Consider the following 22,602-nt stretch of genomic DNA (forward strand, 5'->3'; position numbering starts at 1 on the left):
GTGGCTCAAAGCAGGCCAGATAGGCAACATGCTGAACTGTACTCAGCACAGTGTGCTTTGACTCAAATATATCATAATGATATTGCACTTTAGCGTGTTTTAAAGCGAACATCTCCATTTCTGACTCAACAAACGAACGGATACATATGTATTACGGGTCGAACGTAACCCACATACTGCACTCCTCAAACATTGAACTTGTTTAAAGCACGGCTGTGGTGTGGCAACAGCAGCCGTTAAAAAACAATCTTTTGGACTGGGAGACACCGTGTTTATCTCTTTATGTAAGCTAGTAGGCGTTCACAAACTGACGCTCCATCGTATTATATTTGAGGCAATTAGGGCGATGATACGTGCAAGATGTAATGTGTTTTGGCGAATGAATGAATTAATTAACCCGCATGTTCAGTCGTGTTTTCAATATTCAGGTTTAAGGTCAGGCAGCCTTCACCCCCACCTCCCCCTCTTCTGTGTCTACGTCTCTCGCGCTGCCGTTGAGCGCTTGCTGCTGTCTCTACGCTCCTGTTCTCAGTGAACGTTGAAACTCCACAGGGCAGCCTGCAGCCACAGAAACTCGGGCTTATTCCAACTTTACCGCCAGTTGCGAGTGTGTCTGGACGAACACGCTTAGTTTGGCACAGCAAATTAGCCGACGGTGAGTCATACACCCGCGGTCGGAACTTGAAATATGACGATAATCAAAATGGGGGGAAAGTCTTTGCTCGCTTACTGAAGTTGGAGGTTCTCCTTGTGGAAGAGGAAGAGGTGGCGGCGGACACCACGAGTTCACTCACACAGTAAAAGGTAAGCCTGTAAAGGTCGAGAGGCACGGTTTAAGACCTACAGCGTTCTGGCTGTTTTTCTCTCTCTCTTTGCTGTGAGGGTTTCATGCGAGGAGGATAATGACTTTCAAAAATAGGTGATTATGGCGTTGAGTAGAATGTTGCCGGCTCGCAGCTTTAGTCCCCCCATTGACTCCACACGTGTGTTGAAATTCCTGTTTGCGTCTTTTAATTTGCTCCCTCTACTCTTCTATGACTGATTTTTTTTTGTTGTTGTTATTTTATTTATTTTTCATGCCCACCTTATGTAGCCAAATACTACCTGGCAATAAGTTTCAGTGGTTGAAGCTTGTTCCCTTTCTGGGGATAAATTGGCTTGATTTGCCCCTCAGCAACACAGCAGAACACCATTCAACAACTGGGAAGTTGCACTTTAATACACTTTGTTTGAGCTTGTATGCAAATGATATATATTTAAATTGCCATGTTGAGTTAGGAAAGCACTTGTGTGGGGGAGGGGAAGACATTCAACTGTACAAAGATACTGCCACCAGTTTCAAGGGACAGTTCATGTTACAGTATAACTACTATGTCACAGTTAAACTACTGGCTGTGTTCAAGAACAGCAGAGGTAACTACAAAAGAAGCCCCCATGTGTGGTTATGAAGATAAAAGGAATGGCAGAATAGTGACATACTTTTAACTTTGCTGCAATAAGCTGTCCTGGCCTTGAAGAATCAAAGCGTTTTAAGGCTTTTTGAACACACTACTGCTCGAATGCTGCATTTACTGTACGTTGGAGATGAAAAACACAAATGCCAAAGTGTTGTGACCATTTGCTCATGTAACCCGTGTTTGTTCACGAAAGCTCTATTTCCATTGCAGTTCTACAGATTAAACCAAGTGGGGAATTTAGATGTCCGATCCTTGGTTTCAAAAAGAGTTGAATTGGCACCACGGAATATGGAGACACCTTTTCTGTTCAGGTTCTTGTGTGGTGTGCATTTAATTCATGGGTGTTCAGCTGTGTCCTCCTCTAGATAAGAAATACAGACTTTACCACCTGACATGAGCGAATGCCAACCAATCAATGGTAAATGCTGTGTCTGTCTTCCACATGTCACAGTTGACATGTCATAAACACACTTGTAAAGAAGGCTCGGTAAACACTGGAGAAGAACACGGAGGCTAGCTGCACGTTGTTGGAGTTACCTTTTCGGTATAATTTGGGCGAGGGGGGGGCTGCGAACTGGGATTTGGCGACCTTAAAAGTTGGGCTGTAGCCACATTGTGCCACACGAGTCCGATGACAGTGGCTAAAACGATACGTTCTATGTTTGTAGACTTTACACTTATAATTCCATTGTGGTTTGTAGGCCTACAACATAGCTGCAGTGCCTCCAGTGTTTTCTTTTCTCCCCATGCCAGCCCCCCTCTGCGCGGGCGTGATAACAGCTGCAGGACGCATAATACAATCAAACCTCTGCTGACACAAGTAAAATTTCCTCTTTGTTGGAATCCCAAATATTTAGTTTCCTCTCCTTTTTTGGATTTGTTGTATTTTTAGCGCCAGTGTTGTGTTCATCGGCGCGGGTCATTTCATGCGGTTGCTTCTGGTTGTTTAGAAGACGTAATGGTCACGTTGCAAGTTGGTCAACACCAGTTGCGGATGCTTTAGGAACTCTGTCCCAGCCTATCTCCGCAACAGTCATCTTTAAACCACTCTCAATGTACAACTTAGGACCACAACGCGGAGCAATCACCGAGTACCAAAATCGAATTATGACCGTCACCTTTCGTCTTAGGCAGCCAAAGATGACAGACTGTGTACCCAGCTTTATTTCCGTTTCTTTCATTTGAAACTGACCCAATGTTCGCGCACTTCATTAAGGGAAGCAGATGGGATTTTTGGCTCAGGTGCCGGGGAGTCGCGGATGTTGCTGACAGAGTCAACTGGCTTCATCGCCCCAATGATACAATTGGTTTCCATCCAGCTGCTATGTTTCCATTGCTGTCAATTGACATCAGAGCCAATAAATCTCTCAAAGGGGCTAAAGTTGACATTTTATTCAAAGCATTTAAGTCAGTAGATCCACAACCTTTTGTCATACATCATATTGTCTGTCTACCTCCTGCTCCACGAGGGTGTTTGAGATCTAACACTCTGCCTTTGTTGTCAGGTCTATGTTGGATCTCGGGCTCAAAAGGAAAACAATGATCTGATATATGTAGATAATCCTTCGTGTTTGTCCTTGTTATGCCTTGAATTAATTTTTGATAAACCCTTCAAATACGATGACTGTGGAATCGTAGAGGCAACAGCACGGAGCATTTATTTATTTATTTTTTTCATTCAGTTCAAAGCATAAATGTATCCTCTGCTCATAAGTAGGGCAAGGAAGTCCCCGAAACAGCCTTTGTCAGTCTTGTGGTGGAGCAAATCTCTGTTTCGGGCTGTCCAAATATTTCTATAGCAGTATTTATTTACGATGGGCCAAGGGAGGAGGTGAGCCATTCTTTCCCTCCAGAAGATCCATGTTGTGTTCACGGGCTGCCAGCCAAGTGGCACACAAGTGGTTACTCTGAAATTACACCCATACAAGTACTGGCTGGTTGAAGGCTATAGTTAAGCATTTGGTGATATTTTGGATTCAGGGCGGCGCTGTTTATCATTGTGTGAAATAATGCCTGTGGTTCCTCGGCTCTGTCCTTGTGTAGTCTATAGAAAAAAAACAAATCCAGATCCCTTTTTTAAAGGTGTGTTGAGTCTGTGTAAACGATTTGTGTACAGCATTTTACTACACTGTGTCTTTTACTATTTCTATTGTATAGGAGTTTCTATTTTTCTTCTAAGACTGCATTTATCTCAATTGAACATGTCTCTTAGTGTGTGTACACATACGTATGACACGGTCCCCCGAGCTCAAGCTGTAGATACAAAGGCTCACTGCAGACTGAAAGATTCTGATCTATAGTGCAGTTATTTAAGCACATCTGCCAGCTGTTTTTAAATAGGTTTTCAGAAGGAAGGAAGGTGTATGGAGACACTGATACCGCTGGTGGATGACTGTTCAGGAAGTTGTGCAAGCACATGCATGCCAGGCAGACAAACCTCTTTCTGAAGTTTAAACTGTGTTTTCACACAGTCCTAATCTTCTCACCTCATTCGGGTTCAGCCACGTTAGAATACTCTGTTGTGTGTTTTCCAATCGAAACTACAAAGCTTATAAATACAGGCTGTTGTTTAGTTTCTAATGGCCCGTAGCATAATCGAGGGGATGGATGCCTTTTATATCTTCGAGTGAAGTCTTAAGCAAAGTCCAGGCTTTATCATCACTGTGAGCAACAGCAGACGTGCAGCACGATTTGAAGTTGAATATCGGATATTTCAGTGATCGTATTAGGGCGAAATGGGAGAAAAGCTCTTTACTTCAAAGGAGTTCCTCAGTGGGTTGTTTTCCTCCAAACTGTTTCATGGTTCAAGACTTTTGGACTGACTGAAATCAGAAGGAGAGTGACTGATAAGTTTTGGTTCGTTTATTTGATTTTGATCACTTAAGAAATTACATTGCGTGACGAAGCTCACAATTGAACTGATTCATTGTTTTTTTTTTTTTTTTTTTATTTGAATGAAACAATGGATCAGGTTTAATGAAAGTCAGACTATTTTGCCAATGGCTTAAGCTTGTGCCTCCAGCTCACATGTCAGTTTTCAGCTAACTGAAATTGCCACGCGAGAGCTTTTAGCTTTGTACCGTTTTGATTTTTCAAAAGGAAAACTAGATATTCTCTAAATTAGTCGGTCATCCGTCGATCTATGGAAGTGCTGCCGCTGTTTTTTGCCAACTGTTTTGAAGAAGGGTTGAATTTCACTATCGGAGCTGGGTTATTTCAGTGTATTAACTCTGCAGGATATGTATGCATCTAATTTCTTTCCATGTAAAAGAAGGAATTATGGACTATATGACTTTTTCCTCTCTAGACACGGGGATTGTATGACTCCTGCAATTCTTTACTCGGCATGTTTTCACCATCAATGGTGCTGCTGTTGCGTGGCGACCAGCACAACAATGGACATCCCTGTAGAAATCATAGGACACACCGTGGATGCAGAGCAGGAATGAGACGATGAGGGAAGAGAGATGGGCCCGCACAACAGCTAGTGATAGAGAAGAGGAGACGAGTTCCATGTCTCCTTCCTGTCATCGTGGACAATGTGAGATTGCTCTAAAATGGATGAACTAATGAGCATAGCGAAGGGGACTTCCTTGAGTGCACTGTAGCCACAGTTACAGGCTGCAGAAAAACACTTCAGATTACATTGTTGAAACATGCACATCTTTTAGATGGTTGAGACAAACAGGAATGAGTCGGGGAGAAGAAACTGGATGGCTCGCCATTGTTATAGACATTCAGCCCAACTGTACCATACATCATTATTGTGAATAGTGATACGAAAACGTTTTGGCTCTTGTTGTAGAACATTATCACTCGTGCAGATTCAGTAACAAGTTATGTCTATATCGCGTTTGTATGATCTGCCCTTTAGATTTTTGGAAATCCACTGTGTAATTTCCCCACATTTAAACCCCCACCCCTCCCCCCACTTTCTTGTAGCGCTTTAGAAGAGGTAGAAACACAGTTTTCTTTTTAATGTGGTTTGTACGGAGCCCACTTGGTGACATCTATAGAAAGCATTTTATTACATGCAGGTGACCAAAACGTGGCCATGAGTTTGTAAGACAGTGAAAAGACATAATGAAGTCATGGCCATGAGTTTGTATTGTGTAGGAATATGATAACTAAATTGAGGCTACCTCTTAATAATGTATGAAAACTAGACAGAATCTGTTTTGCTCTGTATATTGATTAAGCCTTGTAGCATAAAACTACTTTGATCTCATTCCCACCCGTTATTAACCTGTGGCTATGCATTATTAAGATGTGGCCACAGTTTAGTTATTACGTTCCAGCACATTACTAGCTCTTGTCCACAGCCTCATTGTGTTATTTCAAGCATTGTGCGAATCGACCAATGTCTGATGGCCATCACTGAGTTTTACAAGGAGTTGTAAGCTTTTTTTTTTTGTCTAGTCTTTATATGCCCATTAGTTATCTATCTGCAGCGTTCTCCCAGGCGGCCAGTGGGGTATGTTTTTTTTTTTAATTTATTTTTTTAAGTAAACTCACGGATTGGCTGCTTGGAAGGCACGGTTCTGGAAACAATAGCTATTATCAATAAAAATGGCAGTTAAAGTTTTACATGCTGCCGATGAGTTTGTGTTAGAAAAGATCAACCACAGGCTGGCCCTACATGTAACTTTGGCGTTGTAAACACATTTAATCCAGGTTCTAGAAACGCGGGTTCATAAGAGATTAGCTACGGGAATCAATTTTTGATCCCTTTTATCTTTTAAGCAGCAGCAATATGTCGTCAGAAAAATCAAATGCGGTAAGTGTACTCGAAAGGAAAATGTATATTTGGTATTCTGCTATTGTTTATAATAACTTGTTGTTTTTATGATTAAAATTCCCAAGCAGACTTGATTGTCATAGTATAGAGACATAGATGCACTCTGTGATTGTAGGATGCAAAAGGAAACTTTTATCACCCGTGCAGACAGTTGGTGAGCAGGAGAAATGCTTTGTAGAGGACGCACACACATTGCCATGGGAAATGTTTGGTGTGCGGCATTGGTGTCACACTGTGTAAATGCTGAGTGAAGGAACAGCTCCAAATGAAAGTCTGCGTCTCAGCGCACTTGTCCGCCTTGTTTGTTTGACCCTGATGTCGGATGGAGAGAAAGCGCCAGCAGAGTGGGGGGTATTTAAGGTGGCATTAGCAGCTGTTGACGGAAAAGCGAGATCTTCCGGTCGCCATAGCAACACTTCTGTTGCCCACACTCTCAGTGTTTACAGCTTGTTTGTGCAGTCGGCAATCTTGGTGAAATAAGAAATGCTCGGCTGAAGCCTCTGTGGTGGCTTGCAATATCGAGAACATTTAATTCTTACTCTAGAATGGTAGGAATAAACTTTTCAATCTACCAAAAAATAAGAGTGAAAAGGGTGCTTACATAAAACCTGGCCAAACCGTTCCTGTAAAGATGTACTATTTGATTGATATATGATTACAGATGTAATACTGTGGCCTTAAAGGCAGGGTAGGGGATCTTTTTCTGGAACATTTTTTTACATATTGCTTGAAATACTCTTCACACCCCCATTGCAACCAATTAATTAAAAGTTTTGACACAAATATGAAAAGTTTTAGTGGCCTCTAGAACGTACAATCTAGGAAAATCAGTATCCAATCATTGTGAACGGACCGTTCACAATGATTGGATTCTGATGCCGTCTATCAAACTGCAATCTGTTCCTCCCTCCCCCTCCCTCCCCCTCCTTCCCCCTCCTTCCCCCTGTGCGCGTACCCTGCTCCGTGAACGAAGCTTGGCAGGAAGCTAAACTAGAGCCAGCTTGGCTAGCACCTAGCATTATTAAACGTATAGTTAGCATAAACTAAATACTAAATACTAAATACGGCAACGATCGATGCTTGCTGTCAGAACAGCGCTCGTGCACCTTCGTGCGCGTTCATGTACTCTAGAGGCGTGCCTTCGGGGGGAAAGTGAAGAAAAGGGTTGGGACTTTTTACCTGTGTATTTTCAAAATGCAGCTTTGCTGGACTCAAAATCCAGGATCTCCTACCCTACCTTTAAAGCTACACTATATTGCAAGCTTATCAACAAACACTGCAGCATCTTGTAGAAATGTATTAATTTGATTATGAGTGATAGTGTAATCGTTGGATTAGCCAGACGGTGGAAATGACATGTAGAGAATGTAGAAAATGTTTCTTGGAGAAAGCAGACTGGGGTACAAGATATGACTAAAGTGTTATAATACCTTTAATACCTCCTGGATACCAAGTCAAGACTGAACTGAAAGTCAAACGAGATGATCCATTTGTGTAACCGCTGTGTGTGGTCTTGTGACATGTCTTTCCTGGGAAGCATTTCATGCTAAAAGTGAAGAAACCTGTTTCTGTTTCACTCGTTTTGCTGCAACATCAGATGATTTTAATTATAGATCCCACAAGACAATGCATTCATATGAATCTACTCATTTTGGCAGAGTTTTCCTCCACTTTGTTCTCAAAATGATTTGGGGTGGGGGTTGGGGGGGGGTGGGTCACTTTTATATGACTGATGCTGTACTTTTGTTTCTAAATGACTAAATGGAAGCAATAGGCAAGTGGGAGAGGTCGTTTTGTTTAATGTCAACGAGTTCAGCATGAGGGTGGATCTTAAGTTCTGACGAGGTCCTGCAGTGATCCTTATTATCTTTTTTTTTTTTTTCACACACCTCGCACCAACTTTGTCAAAATGAAGAGTGTGGAAGAATTTGGCATATAAATACCCCATTTAAAAAAAACAAAACAAAAAACACGTTTTTCTCCCTGACTCGACCTATTGTCCTAAACCTGCATCTGTGGACAGGATGACATTGTTTTGCTCTTACGTTGGCTGTGGAGGGATTCTCGAAGCCAAAGAGCCCTCCTGTGTAAAGATGGGCTGGCAGGGCAGGGCAGCGGTTTGAGGTTTTGATGTCTTGTTTTTGTGCAGCCTGCTTTCTTTGATGACCCAGTTAGCAGCCAACCCACAGAAGACGAGTATTTGCTGTCAAAAAAGCAACACCTGCATGTTCGTAATACTTGCACTCACAGCAGGTACGTTCTACACCGTTGGGATGAGCGATTATGGCCAAAAAAAAAAGTTACCTCTGTATTTTTATACAGAATCAATCAAACTTAATTTGCATAGCATTTTTTTCAAGTGAGTTTGTCATTCTAAAAGATTATTTTTATTTATTTTTTTATTTAGATTAAGGGACCCAAAATTAAAGCTAAAATGAAATACGAAATAAAACTAAAAACAGTAACAATGTTACAGTACAATGTTAACATTATGTCATTATAACAATTAGGATAATACAGTAAAAATTGAAAGGAAATACAATTCCATAGATGGATACTTTACTGACCCCGAGGGAAATTGTGGGGCAAAAAATATATAGAAAAGAATTCGCTCCCAACTTTTTTTTGAGATTTCCCATCAAGCCTCTTGGTAAAATCTTTGGAACCTTATTGGGTGAGACGTGGACGTGTCGGCAAATACGCCGGAGCATTTGCTGCCGGGGAGTGTGTGTGTGTGTGTGTGTGTGTGTGTGCGTGCGTGCGCGTGCTTTCTGCTGACCTGTATGCAGCTTGTCGTTAACTCCCCGCTGTTGTGTACATGCGCACGCGGTCTTGATATCAACATAGTAAGGACCGTCATCGGTGTGTGAGAATGGCCCTTGTTATTTGCATTCTACCCACTCGTCAGAATGAGTCACAAATAGCGACTTGAATGACTTGAATAAACCATGAACACGACAAATGTGATTAAACCCACAATTTGACAACGTCTGTGTTTTGATATCTTGCACGTAAAAAGAACTGAGAATGTTTGTTCACATGAGCAACGCTGAGAGAATGAAGCCAAGTGCTCACGTTGGCGAGGCTCCTCTGGTTACAGCTTCTTATAGGTCATAGCCGCGGTACGTCCAAATGTTGCTGTGTGATACGTTGGTTGCTCTTTTGGAAAAAAAAACAAATTGCTGAGTTGGCAAAAAAAAAAGGGGAAGTTGTAAGCAGTCTTGCTGATTTGGTGATTTCAGAGGAAATGGGTGGGTGGGTTAGTGAGTGAGGAGATATAAACTCATACATGGTTTTACGGAAGAAACGGTGTCGGAGTATATCAGTATAATCAATCTTTTGAATACCTCTGATTCTGCTAACATGCTAGCTAAAATCACACACTGGGCCAGCCAGCAGTTATGCCGACTGTATTTGGTTCAGTGTAAACAAGAAAAGCCAGCATAATTAGGGTCTTCTTAACAGCAGCCTAATAGGATCTCTATTTGAATCTGGCTTTTGTTGACTGCTGAAAGACCCACTAGATTAGGCCTACTGGGTCCAGGGGTGGCCTCCCATGTGCCTTGGAGAGCCTACAGTTGCTAGGTCTTTACTCCAGCGGATTACCTCAGCAGGTAATTTCACATGCGAGTTATTATCCTCTAAAGGGGTGTTAATCAGTGGGTGGAGTCTTCTTTTGGAATGGAAACCTGCCTACTGTTGTCTCTCTTAGCTCTGCCCGGTTTGTCACCCCTAGTCTACATTAAAAGGTGTTACCACCCAAAGGAAGTGTGGGAGCAGTGTTTCCCCTAGTGATGGAAAAGCTACTATCCCCCACAGTTTTGCTGACCTACATTTACACTCACACACTCATTGAGTAAGGCAAAAGACAATACACAACCGGTTGTTGTGATTACCTGGGTGGAAATCACTATTTATCATCCAGCTCCCTTTCCACCATCCCCCTCTTCTGATTTCCCCTCCCCCACTTTCTCTCACACTCCCTCCCTCCTCCCTCTAGACTGCAGCCCAACCAGAAGCTTCAAAGGCGGGTTTTACTCAGCAGAGCAGTTCAAGAGAAAATGGCTGCTGTTTCCAGGTCTTGTTTGCACATCTGTCAGGAGTGACTGTTCAGGCGAAAATGGGGTCTGTGGTATGCAGGTTTTTTAACATCATTGTTTTCAAACCTACATGAGTAGGAGATGGCTGCTTGTTTTGTTATTTTTTTGCTCTGCTATTTTTCTTTCAATTTAAATGTTGGCATTTAGGAATTTTATTGGATTTTGGTGGAATGGATGGGTGATTTACACGATAATCTCCGCTTAAATCGCTTTGCGTGGAATTATTGCTGCGGCATGGTTGTTTTTAACAGGTACCGTTTGAATAGTCAACATTAGATTTTCAGTGTTATGTCTTTGAGTTGTATTTATAGATGATTAAAAGGTTAAAGCAAGAAACTTTTCCTTACTGCATATTGTGTTTGATTGGGAGGGAAAAAAGGCTTGGAGGCAAGCAGGTAATCCAATCCACATTCTTCAAAATATATTGGAGGGCTTCTACTTGGATGTATTCCTTTGACCATACCAAAACTATACACAAAGATAAGGAAATAAAGGCTTTGTTTTGTATTCTGGTCGACTTGCCAGTCCAGTTTTACACAGACGTCACATGACCTTTGCCTCACTGTTTGAGCCTGCACTTAAACATCCTTTAGTTTGCACGTTGTGTTGGTTACGCTCCTGTCTTATTAAGGCTCTGTTTACATTAATTCATTTCACCATTTCTTCGTGTCGGGGTCTTGCAAACTATTTACATTTACACTGAAACGGGGATCGGCTGATTCGCTAGTCACATAACTAATCAGCCATCACATCACATGGTCACCCTTGCATCTGGAGCATGAGCAACTGCTTTATATTAACAGATTTATCAGGGCTGCTCTGGACATTCGAAAGTTCTCCCGCCATTCTTCGGCGACAACAACTTGGTCCACGAAATTGTCCCACCATGCGCTGCTTCTTCCCGGTCTAACCCAAAAGCGGCGCTCCATGTAAGGCTTGCGTTGCTGCTGTGGCTGGGTTCTCATTATAAAAGCCGAGTAGCTAGAGCTCAGCACTGCGTATCCCCGTTTCTCACCGTTTACAACTGCTAAAATCAGCATCGTATGCGAATGCTTACGTGGGCTCCGGCGTCTTTGAATCCTTCCACCTATGAAGTCGTATTCCAGTATTTTAATGTAAATGGACAGTGCATCCGCGATAGAAACGATATAGAAACAGATTAGTATAAACGGACCCTCAGTCTTCCCGAAGCTTTTTGAGAGATTTCTTTTTCCCCCCTAAAATATTCAAAGCTCTGATGTTCCTTTTCTGAACACGGTAAGGAGCAAACTCTTCCTGGAGAGATGTTATATTTCAGGGTAAGAGTGGTATCTTTAATTGTTGCAAGTTTTCCCATGATGGACTTGCAGTAAATGTTTGAATCTAAATCAGCAGCACACCTAAAATAAATTACCCGTGGCAGGTTTTGTGTCAGTTGCTTAACAGGAAGCATTCAGCCACAGTACTGCTGTGTTACTACGTGAAGGCCTTTCATTGTTTGGGCTATAATGTGTGTATGTGTTGTGCTTTGGTAAACTGTTGGCTGACTTAAGCCAACATCAGATTTCACATTTTTAGTGTTGTCGGACTGTTCGCGTTACACATTGTGTTTCTCTTGTGCTCACTACACGGCCAATCTGTGACTCAGGCTTACAAACTACAAGATTTTTTTTGCCCAAATTAGCTCCTGACTCATTTGATCTTTATCAATTCGTCCCAGCTGTCACGGAGGCAGGTCTCTCTCGTTATTAGCTCTACTGTATACACAATACAAGTTGCTCCTGTTTTCTTATCGTCACCTGTCTGATGAAGACAACTGGCAGTTTCTCTCCACAGCTTCTGTCTCACAAGTCTGTCATGAAATCGCACTCGAGAAACATCAAAGACACGTGGGTGTTCTCGCCAACGTTGCGTCTCAGTTTCCTGTGCAGACCATCGTTTCCTCGTGCTCTCCATCTTGTTTGTTGCGTGTTATTTTGCTTTCCTCGGTTGTGCCCTGTCATGTCCCCATATCACCTTTTTTTATGCTCTCATTGGCTGTTGCTCGCTCGGCACTCCTTTCCTGCAAAGTCCTTCGTGTTCACACAAAAGGGATCAATGATTGCTGACCAAACTGCCGATTTGCTCTCTATGTCCTGTGATCTATGGACGTCTGTGTGCTACGTGAAAATCAGGTTTTAGTTCTTTTAATGTGAACTAGGTTTTAGACGACTTATATTATTCATTTTGGATGAAAAAGTACCGTGGGATTTAGACTTCTTTGTAACCCAATAGTATTTGAGAAGTAAGATTATCTTAAATATTCGCATCAACTTTTTAAATTTGCCATATCGACTGACACAAATGCTGAAAATTTGATTTCCTTCAATGTTGTTCTTTTTGGACATACAGTTGAGTTTTTAACTCATTTAGGTACACTTTGAATAGACAACACAAACAAAGCTCTTGTAAAATTATTCCGCCACCTGATGAGTGCGGTGGATCCTAAAAACCACAGCGAACACGCAGCTAAAATGGACAGTTAGGAGCCGTTCCGGTTAATGTTCATGCCACCCTTTTTTGTTTTCCTTCAGTTGAAGGGCGGCTGTTGTTAATTGCCGCAAAACTGCAATAAACATCCTAATGAGCCATATATTCCCAGCAGGGATTCTCATCATTGACCCATTAGGGTTTTTTTTCTTTCTTTCCCCTCCTTCTTTTTTTTTTTTTTTTTTTGTCATTCTGATTGTCTGTCTTTTGTACAGTCACCTGTTTACACGCGGCAAAACTTGACACCATTACAAATTTATGTTTATTTTATATATATATATATGTGTATGATTAGTTGACCCAAATGTTGCAACTGTATTACAGATTGTTATTTAACAACAACAAAAAAAAAAGAAACTCTATCGGTCTCTGAATAAAATAAGTCCTCTCTTCTGTCTCAGTGAATAAAAATAGAAATGTATGGGCTTGAATTCATTTTGTGAATGTAATGAACGGTTTCATTCCTCAGATGCAGTGTGTAATCAGCTCTCTGTGTGCTGTTGAGTTGAATGCATTGAAGCTGCTCGATATCTCCACATTGGGGGCACGGCTGTGGATTTCTTTTTAGTGTGTGACATGATTCATATTGCTATAGCAACCTATGGGGCAGGCAGGTTTCCTGCAATATGCCCCCCCCCCCTCCCCCCTCTTATCAACTCTGTGTCTGGACTTTTGTTAGTAGCTTTCACTTGATATTATTCTTTATTACAGCGTTGTTGTAAATCATACCTTCTGAAAATTCAACACCCATTTTCTTTTGAACACATTTCAGTGAGATGCATGTGGTCATATGGGAGGCAATAGCGTGTGGTAAAGGGGAACAATCTCTCAGACTTTGACTTCACTTATCACTTCAGCGGATAAACTGTTTCAGAGGTTAGCACAGTGTCTGGTTTTATGCAAGGCCCATTGTTTGGTGAACGCAGTCTTGGGCTGCGGCTACACGGAAACGTTTTTCACTGTAAACGATACTTTTTCTTATCGTTTCGCTGTCGCGGCCACACGGAGCCGGCGTTCCCACTACCCCAAAACGATAGTTTTTGAAAACGGGTTCCAGAGTGGGAAAGTTTGAAAACGGCCTCGTTTCGTTTCCATTGTTACAGCTAAAACGTTTTTGCGTCAGTCACACGTTGACGCTGTGAGCCAATTTAAACACTTCTCTATTGTCTCACAGCGTGGCGTGACACAGTGGCGTGTGTACTGCATCGTTTCATCGTTTTCGTCTGGACAGCAGCGCGTTTCCGTGTGGTCGCAAGAATTTTCGTACCCGTTTTCAAAAAAAACCTCGTTTCGTTTTCGTGTAGCCGTAGCCTTGAATGCAAGGGGAGTTGTGTAATGGATGGTGGCAACATGGGCCCATCTGATAGAAGGATTATTGCTGTTGCCTTGCTCTGATGGGACCTGAGCTCCTCCAGGCTGGCTGTTTAATTACATTTCCAGTTGTTTGGTATGTAGCTGTAGCTGCCCTGGGAGCAGTGGCTGCCGTACTTTGATGTGGCCAGCCCTTCCTAGTCCCACATGTAAGCTAATTAGCTAAAGAGAAACATGCTGACTGTGGTCAAAACAGGGCACAGTGGCCTAGGCTGGTGTTGTTGTGTCTCTTGGAGAAGGGAGTTTGTTTTTGTGTTTTTTTTTTTTTTTTACCTACTCGAGTGTGGTTTGTTTGTAAATGATTTGGAGTACAATTGAAATATTAATATAAAATACTGTAGTAATATCCACGTGATGTTCCGGTTTTGCAGGGTTTATATGCTGAACCGAGTACGATTTTATAAAAGCTGCCCTTGGTATGTGTGCAGTTGTTCATCCGAGGTAGACTGAAAGAAAAAACCAAGGTGAAAGATTGAATAATTCATATTGAGTAACATGTTCAGCCCTTCTGGCTGAATGCCCACTGGTAATTGGGACAACACCATTCTTTGTTCATTTTTGCTCAATGTCTTTTGTTGCTATGCTACCAAAGTGAATCTTGAGTGGGCCTAAGCAGTGTTTGGAATGAAAGTTGGACAGCCATTGCAATCTTCATACCTGACACCACCCTTTCGTTTCTCTTTGTGTTCTTTGTGACATTTCTGTCCCATTACCTCTCAATAGGAATGAAGCAATAAATGGTTTTACACATGCATGTCTGGACTCATATTCAGGTTGCAATTTGGTTAATTTGTTTTCTCTGCATTCACCTTCCAGTTGTGTGGGGTGTACTTTTGTGTGTTTTCACGTGGGCTGTGTCAAGCTCTGTCTCACGGGCCGAAAACTTAACGTTTAAAGACCATCTTCTTGCTTTATCAGAGCCCTTTCCATCTATACTTGGCTGGGTCAATAAGAGGGAAGCACCGCTGAGTTCACAGGGGAGGCTAAATTAATAAAGGCCCTTTGATTAAACCAGAGAAGTCTCTAAATGCTTCAATTCAATATAACCCCTGGATTCACTGGTTAAGTAACTCATCATAGCAAGGAATCACGCAACAGTGGAGTGAGCGTGAGCTAACAGAGGCTGGTTGTCAGGGCTGTCCTGTGTAAGTGTGTGTGTGTTTGCATATGACTGCATCACTGGACACGCGTCAAGACAAACTGATGGTGTGTGCATAATCTGTTTTATGTTTTTATAAAAAGGTAATAAAGATTATTTGTTGAGTGTCGCACAGGTTGATGAAAATAATCCTTTATAAACGGCGTCTATGCCAAACCACAGACTGAGATGTTAATCTTTTTTTTATTTTTATTTTATTTCAGGAGTGAGCTCAGCCTTCCAGCAGACCTCCTCCCTTTCATTGGGCGAAGATGAGTATTACCAGCGACGAAGTGAATTTCTTGGTCTACAGATACCTCCAAGAATCAGGTTTGTCTCACAAATCACGTTTATGCTAAAACGGAATGAATTCAGTCTGGTCTGATTTAATTCTAGCCTGATACATCAACATTATTATTAGGTATAGATGGGGATTGCCAGCAATGCATATGCAATGCCCATTCATCTGTTTCTCTGTTATGCATGATTAAACAAAGCATTCTGTTACACTAAGATATTAAATAAGCAGCGCTTTCCCCTTCCTGGAATGTGAAGACTGGTGGTGATGCTTTTCATTCTTTGGATCTGGATCGCTGATTGAAATCCTAGCTGCTGCATTTTATTACTGTTTATTGAGACTATGGCTGCAGCAATGTGGCATTGTGCAAGATTCAAGCAGTTCTGAGTAGTCAGCGTTGACATTGGCCTGCCTTGTTGCACTCTCAAATGTCACACTGGTTATGCAATTTTGTATTCGGTTACCGTTGGCTTTGTTTTGGCTCATACAAGACGTTTCTTCTAATATTTTAGTTTTGTTTGTGCACATCTTGTGCGTGGTGTTTTTGTTTCCAGGCTTCTCCCACTCAGCATTCACCTTTGGCATTGAGAGCCACATCAGCCAGTCGAACATCAATGGAACACTAGTGCCCCCTGCAGCACTCATCTCCATCCTGCAGAAAGGGCTTCAGTATGTGGAGGCAGAAATCAGCATTAATGAGGTGAGTGCAGAGGCCTGCTGTTACCGATTCCCACTGATGTCTTTTAATGATACAAAGACAAACTTTGATCTTTGTGTCGACACTCTGGGGGAACTTCAGATGTTTTTAGTCATCCTTACGCCAGTTGAAACGCTGAAGTCCTGTTAGAAGTGTAGAAGACTCCCAGACTGAAAGCACTCTTCACAAGGCAAGTCACTAACTGTAAATCGCATCCCCCTCACGACAGGATGGCACGGTCTTTGATGGTCGACCCATCGAGTCGTTGTCGCTCATTGACGCAGTGATGCCAGATGTGGTGCAGACGCGGCAGCAGGCCTTCCGCGACAAGCTTGCCCAGCAAGAGACCGCCTGTACCATATCAGCTTCAACCTCTGGAAACCAGTCAAACGCACCAAAGAACGGAGAAGCGACTGTTAACGGAGAGGAGAACGGCACTCACAACATGAGTGAGTTGCATGCTGTAATTTTGGGTGTCCCAGTTATCTCACTACAGGAGCTGACCTTTTCTGTGCAGAATAATTTGGTCATCAGATGGTATTTTGCAGCTGTTTTCTGGGCAACTTAATGGGGCAAGCTTTGAGTTCATGTACATGTTGCAAACATCTAATCTATGAATCTTTTCTGTGCTGTTTTTTTTTCTCTTTGCCGTCATAAGTTAAAATATCTAAAACACTATAACAGCTTTTTTTTTTTTTCCTTCATCCTCATGTCAAAGTTATCGTGCACTTTTGCTCAAAACAACAACAGTCTCGTGGCTTTTCGCCAAATGTGACGGTTGTAGTAATTGTTCCGCTCTTTCGTGAGTGAAACCAGAGAGGTGGAGCTCAGGTGGGGCAATGTGCAACGATGATGATGAGGAGGGTGTGTTTGTGCCATCGTATGCCTGTAGGAATTTGACTCCAAGGTGTGGATAACAACAGGAAGAGATGGGTGTGAGCCAGGTTACTGGGAGGACTTACACATTCTTGAGGCTTGATCAGTTAACACATTTAATTACTGTGTGCACGCCAAATGAGTCGGAATGAAATATTCACCTCAGTAAATATTTGTCCAGTAAACGCTTCCTGTTAAGTGCAAGCAGGTGTTGCATGTTTGTCGAGTTTTTTTTAAAAAATTTTTTTTTTTTTTTTTTGTACAAATATTTTCTGTGCATCTGTCCACCGTTGTGTGCGCCCACTCACTACAGACAACCACAGCGAGCTCATGGAGATGGACGTCGATGTCGAGATACCAGCCAGTAAAGCCACGGTGCTCCGAGGCCACGAGTCTGAAGTGTTCATCTGTGCCTGGAACCCTGTCAGCGATCTGCTGGCCTCAGGGTGAGTCCGTCTGTGCTGAGTCACATCTTTGTTCGCTGTGGATGTGTCGCGCCACTCTCAGATACGTTCTGACTTCCGCCTCCTGTGTCTTGTTCAGCTCGGGCGACTCCACCGCTCGGATCTGGAACCTAAACGAGAACAATAACTCCAACTCCACCCAGCTGGTGCTGCGCCACTGTATTCGACAGGGCGGCCAGGATGTCCCCAGCAACAAGGACGTCACCTCACTAGACTGGAATGTAGGTTTCAGATCACCTGTCCTCATCTCTTCTCTTGCACCTTTGCCATGTGTTAAACTCACCGTGCTGCTGACGAAAGACGAGTAACAGACCCGTTTTCTTTCCATCCAACAGAGCGAGGGGAGTCTCCTGGCAACGGGCTCGTATGATGGATTTGCCAGGATATGGACAAAGGACGGTATGTCCTCAATCATTGTCGAACCTGGTCTTTCTGTTGTCATCAGGTTCATTGCATTGTTATTGTGAACAATACAACCTTTTTGAGGGATCTATTCTAAAAGAAACTGCCTATATTTGAATAGGAAATCTGGCCATCACTTTGGGGCAGCACAAAGGACCCATATTTGCACTCAAGTGGAACAAGAAGGGGAACTGTATTCTCAGTGCTGGAGTAGATAAGGTACTTCATAAGCATCCCCAAGCATGGATTTATGTCCTTCAGTGATCATATCCTGATGTTCTCTTTCTTTACCAGTCCTAAAACTTTTATTTTTCCTAAAGGTAAAGGTAATATAAAGTCAAGACACGGACTCGGAGAGCAGCGTGACATGTTCTGCTGTTGAATTTTCTTGCATAAATCAACTTTTAAACATTTTTTGATTTAAGATCGTAGTATCATTGCGGAAAGTATAGAAACAGCAGCAGTTAAGCACCAAAATTGACATTTTCCGAGAGAATTAAACTTGCTGAAATTGAGTATTAAATTCAGTTTTTGATAGACATTTGGTGTTGGTATTGAGAAATGTCGCCCTTGGGTTTTAAAGATCACTTTAAATTTTTCCAGACGACAATCATTTGGGACGCACACACAGGGGAAGCCAAGCAGCAGTTCCCTTTTCACTCAGGTAAGTCTGTTCACAGAGAACGGTACATTTGTAGAGGTTTCGCTTCCCGCTCAGTTGAACTGAGGGAGCACCGGCCTGCAAAAACCCCCCCCAGTGAATGTGCGCGTTCATACGTTCCGCAGCCCCAGCGCTGGATGTCGACTGGCAGAACAACACCACGTTTGCTTCCTGCAGCACTGACATGTGCATCCATGTATGCCGCCTTGGCAGCGACCGCCCCCTCAAGACCTTCCAGGGCCACACGGTGAGCAGCGTTTAGCTTTCCTGACCTCATCCCACACAATCATTAACCCCCTTGACAGCTGTTCTAATAAGCGTAGTTTTTTTCCTGCAGAATGAAGTTAATGCCATTAAGTGGGATCCATCGGGTATGCTGCTTGCCTCCTGCTCGGACGACATGACCTTAAAGGTAAGCCCGGCCCACTCTGATATAGAAACGAGCCCCAGAGATGACTTGTATTCATGTTTTGCTGTTGCTGTCACACACAGATTTGGAGTATGAAGCAGGAGTCGTGTGTCCATGACCTCCAGGCTCATAGTAAAGAAATCTACACCATCAAGTGGAGCCCCACAGGCCCCAGCACAAATAACCCCAACGCCAACATCATGCTTGCTAGGTGGGTAGCTCCTTACACGTATCTCATGTGCAGTGTCATACAGGGGAACTGCTTACTTTGTTCAACAAGCTGTTTATTTCTGCACATATATGTGCGTTTGTATTTTTTTGGGGGGAAGGCTGACATTCGGAACAAACCCCGTATTCCAGATAAAATCCCAGTGCTACTAATGGTCAGTGACCCACAGCCGTGAAACCTGACCCCGACGCGTGCATTTGTAAATGTTCCGGTTCAGGAATTGACAGTCTCTCCCGACATCCCAACACGCCTACCTACAATTCACACACCGAAAATAAAACCCTCACTCAGAGAGCTCACAGCGAACACGCTTTTGAGTTGATCTCTATTTTACTGCATGCAGATGTTTTCAGCTCCACTTCTTTAGAACTTGATGAAGAAGTGTTAATTAGGATTTTTTTTTTTGTGTCTTTTCTCTCTCTCTAAAAAAGCAGTTCAATACATCTGAAAAAAACGTTTTAAATTAGCACTTTTTATACTTGTTAAGACCAAAATATGGGCACCGTTCCGATTTTCTTTACAGAAACACGGACACTCTCAAACTAACAGCAGCAACTCATGCACAAGAAGAGATTAAATTGATCGATTTTATTTATATATTTATTTTTTCCAACCTGATGTCAAGACAGCGTGACGATTATTTCCTCTGACCCACTGTGAGGGACGGATGTCCAGTCCAGTCAACAGTAGTGAGCTAGCCTGAGATATTTTAGTGTTGATTATCAGAAACGCAGCCTGTTAAGATACAGTATGATGCCATCCCTTCATGTTGCCATAGTGACACGTTTATACTGGACCTGTAAGCTTTAGCCCTCAGAGCACGGATGACAAACCTGCTAACACACGAGAGGGGGCGAAGGCCTTAATGGGCTCGTTGGGCTCAGCTGGACCCACATGTATAAAAAGCAGTTAAAACATGCTACTTTTGGTGAAAAAGAAAAAAAAGACTGGAAAATGAACACGATGAAATGACCTGAGACACAAAAAACTGATCGCTTCCAAAGGGGAGTCTGTTATTTGAGTCTTTGAGCCTCCTTCAATGCTACGCATAGCAGTGGAAATAATGGGATATGCTTCTGAAAGCTCATTAGAAACTTGTCAAAGAGTTGCGGAAGCTTCGGAGTTGATCTGAATCTTGCTTTTTTTCTTCTTCTTCTCCCCCACACAGCGCATCTTTTGACTCGACAGTGCGGCTGTGGGACGTCGAGCGAGGCGTTTGCATTCACACACTGACCAAGCACCAGGAGCCTGTCTACAGCGTGGCCTTCAGCCCCGATGGCAAACACCTCGCCAGCGGCTCCTTCGATAAGTGCGTCCACATTTGGAACACCACGGTAAGAGAGTCCCACTGTACGAAACGCCGGCGGAGGGTGGACCATGTCCAGAGAGTCGGAAGTAAATGATTGGTGTCGTTTCAGACCGGAGCCTTGGTGCACAGCTACAGAGGCACTGGTGGCATTTTCGAAGTGTGCTGGAACAGCACCGGAGATAAAGTTGGTGCCAGTGCATCGGATGGCTCGGTAAGCCCAGACTATTGCAGCTCTTGTCCTCAATTACAGTCATTTGGTAGTTGAGAGTAAAAAAAATTGAGCAAACTCTCAATGCTTTCCGTTTCAGGTTTGTGTTCTGGATCTGCGAAAGTAGCTGCCCTGAGACTACAGTGATGATGAATGTGCAGAAATTGCCGCCTTCTCGACATCAGCAAACGCACTCTTCTTGCTCAAGAAGGAGCGTAAATGTGTACTGAAACCAACCCCTCGCAGGAGTTAAACCAGATGACGGCAGCGGCTTAAACACCAGCTTAATTCAGTGCACCTTACTGTTTGTCGAAGCGTGTTTTACGATAAGCCCGACAAGATGGGAAAAGGCTAAGAAATCTCCAAGACTGGATTCAACTCCCTGGGCACATCCATGTATTAAAAGGGTTTCTAATGAGGACGTGCTGTGATCCCCGCGGGCCACGGGTCCAGCTGTTATCGGGGCTGTAAGGGTGGAAACGCAAAGATGAGATGAGTTTTTATTAAAGAGAGATGTGATAATGAAAGACAGGTGTTTGGGTTATGAGAGGCAACAAATTGTAAAAACAAAAAAAAAGAAGGCTGTGGACTTCTGATTCCTCTGTGAAAACGTTACTCCATGTCCAAATGAACGAAACCGGCAATAGGATTACAGCAACTGACACTCAGCACTGAAGCGCAGCCGCTGTCCTTTGGCGGCGACTTCTCAACGGGGAGAAGAGCAGCCGGTGCTTTGTTTTTTGTCAACTTTAGAGATGGACAGTCAGACTCGGCGTGCCGCTACATGAATAGTTCCTAGCTCGGTTTTAACATCAGGTAAACCTGCCAAGAAAGGAGAAAAAAAAGAGTCTTAACCCCGACCAAAATGACCAGCTCAGTTAACTCAAGATTAGAAAATCTTTTTTTTTTTTTTTTTTTTTTTGGTGGAAAAGATGTGAAAAGTGTGGTTTACAAAGAGAATTTTCTCCCTTTTTTTTTTTTGGATGTAAATTTCAAGAATGTAAAGATATGTAAATTAGATTAATACACAGACTTATATACTGTGTATATATGTTTATATACAGTACACTTTATTGCCATCTATAGGGGCTCTTTAATGGCTGGAGCTGTCACATCTTTGCTGTCAGTGCGTGACAAGATCATTTTCAATGAAATGCATGTCCCATCAGCTTCTTTCAATACAATCATTCTAAACTCATCCAACCGTATCCGAGGCATGAAGTTCTTTTTCTTTTTTCTTTTTTTTTTTCTTAAATGAGTTGCTGTCAAAAGAGACATACCGACTTTGGTCTTGATCGTAGAGAGGCCATAGAGGAATTGTGCACCTCATGACCTGCGTTTATCTCGTCATCATTCTCCTGCTTTGCCTGCTGTCGTTAAGTTTGTGGGTGTGTGAGGAACAGGGCACCCACGGACTGACTCAGAGCTTGAATGAAGGGGGAGTGGAGGGGCTGGAGTTCACGCAGGAGGGGGGGGGGGGGGGGGGGTGTGGTGGTGGGGGGGCGGAGGAGGAGAGAGCTGCGATTGGTCTTCATTTTTCCAGCCGATTTGGGTTTGGCCAGATTTGGAATAATGTTGTGCAGGTCAGTTGCCTGTTTCGGCCCGCCAGGTTCTAGAGTAAAAGACAATATCTTCAAACTTGACCCAATCACCATTTTCTTTTTCTTTTTTTCCTCC

General features: G+C 42.9%; 1 protein-coding gene across 1 annotated transcript; it reads left to right on the forward strand.

Annotated features, from left to right (window-relative positions):
- Positions 1–476: 476 nt before the first annotated feature.
- Positions 477–22,372, forward strand: tbl1x (transducin beta like 1 X-linked). Its single transcript, XM_075479526.1, has 15 exons — positions 477–804; positions 15,597–15,702; positions 16,225–16,370; positions 16,597–16,816; positions 17,557–17,689; positions 17,787–17,928; positions 18,043–18,106; positions 18,231–18,328; positions 18,713–18,773; positions 18,896–19,017; positions 19,108–19,182; positions 19,263–19,390; positions 20,577–20,742; positions 20,827–20,928; positions 21,026–22,372. The coding sequence occupies exons 2-15, from the start codon at positions 15,645–15,647 to the stop codon at positions 21,050–21,052; spliced, it is 1,542 nt and encodes a 513-aa protein (XP_075335641.1). The 5' UTR covers positions 477–804; positions 15,597–15,644; the 3' UTR covers positions 21,053–22,372.
- Positions 22,373–22,602: the final 230 nt, after the last annotated feature.

The sequence above is a fragment of the Odontesthes bonariensis genome, chromosome 12 (genome assembly GCF_027942865.1).
Source record: "Odontesthes bonariensis isolate fOdoBon6 chromosome 12, fOdoBon6.hap1, whole genome shotgun sequence".
Classification (NCBI taxonomy): domain Eukaryota; kingdom Metazoa; phylum Chordata; class Actinopteri; order Atheriniformes; family Atherinopsidae; genus Odontesthes; species Odontesthes bonariensis.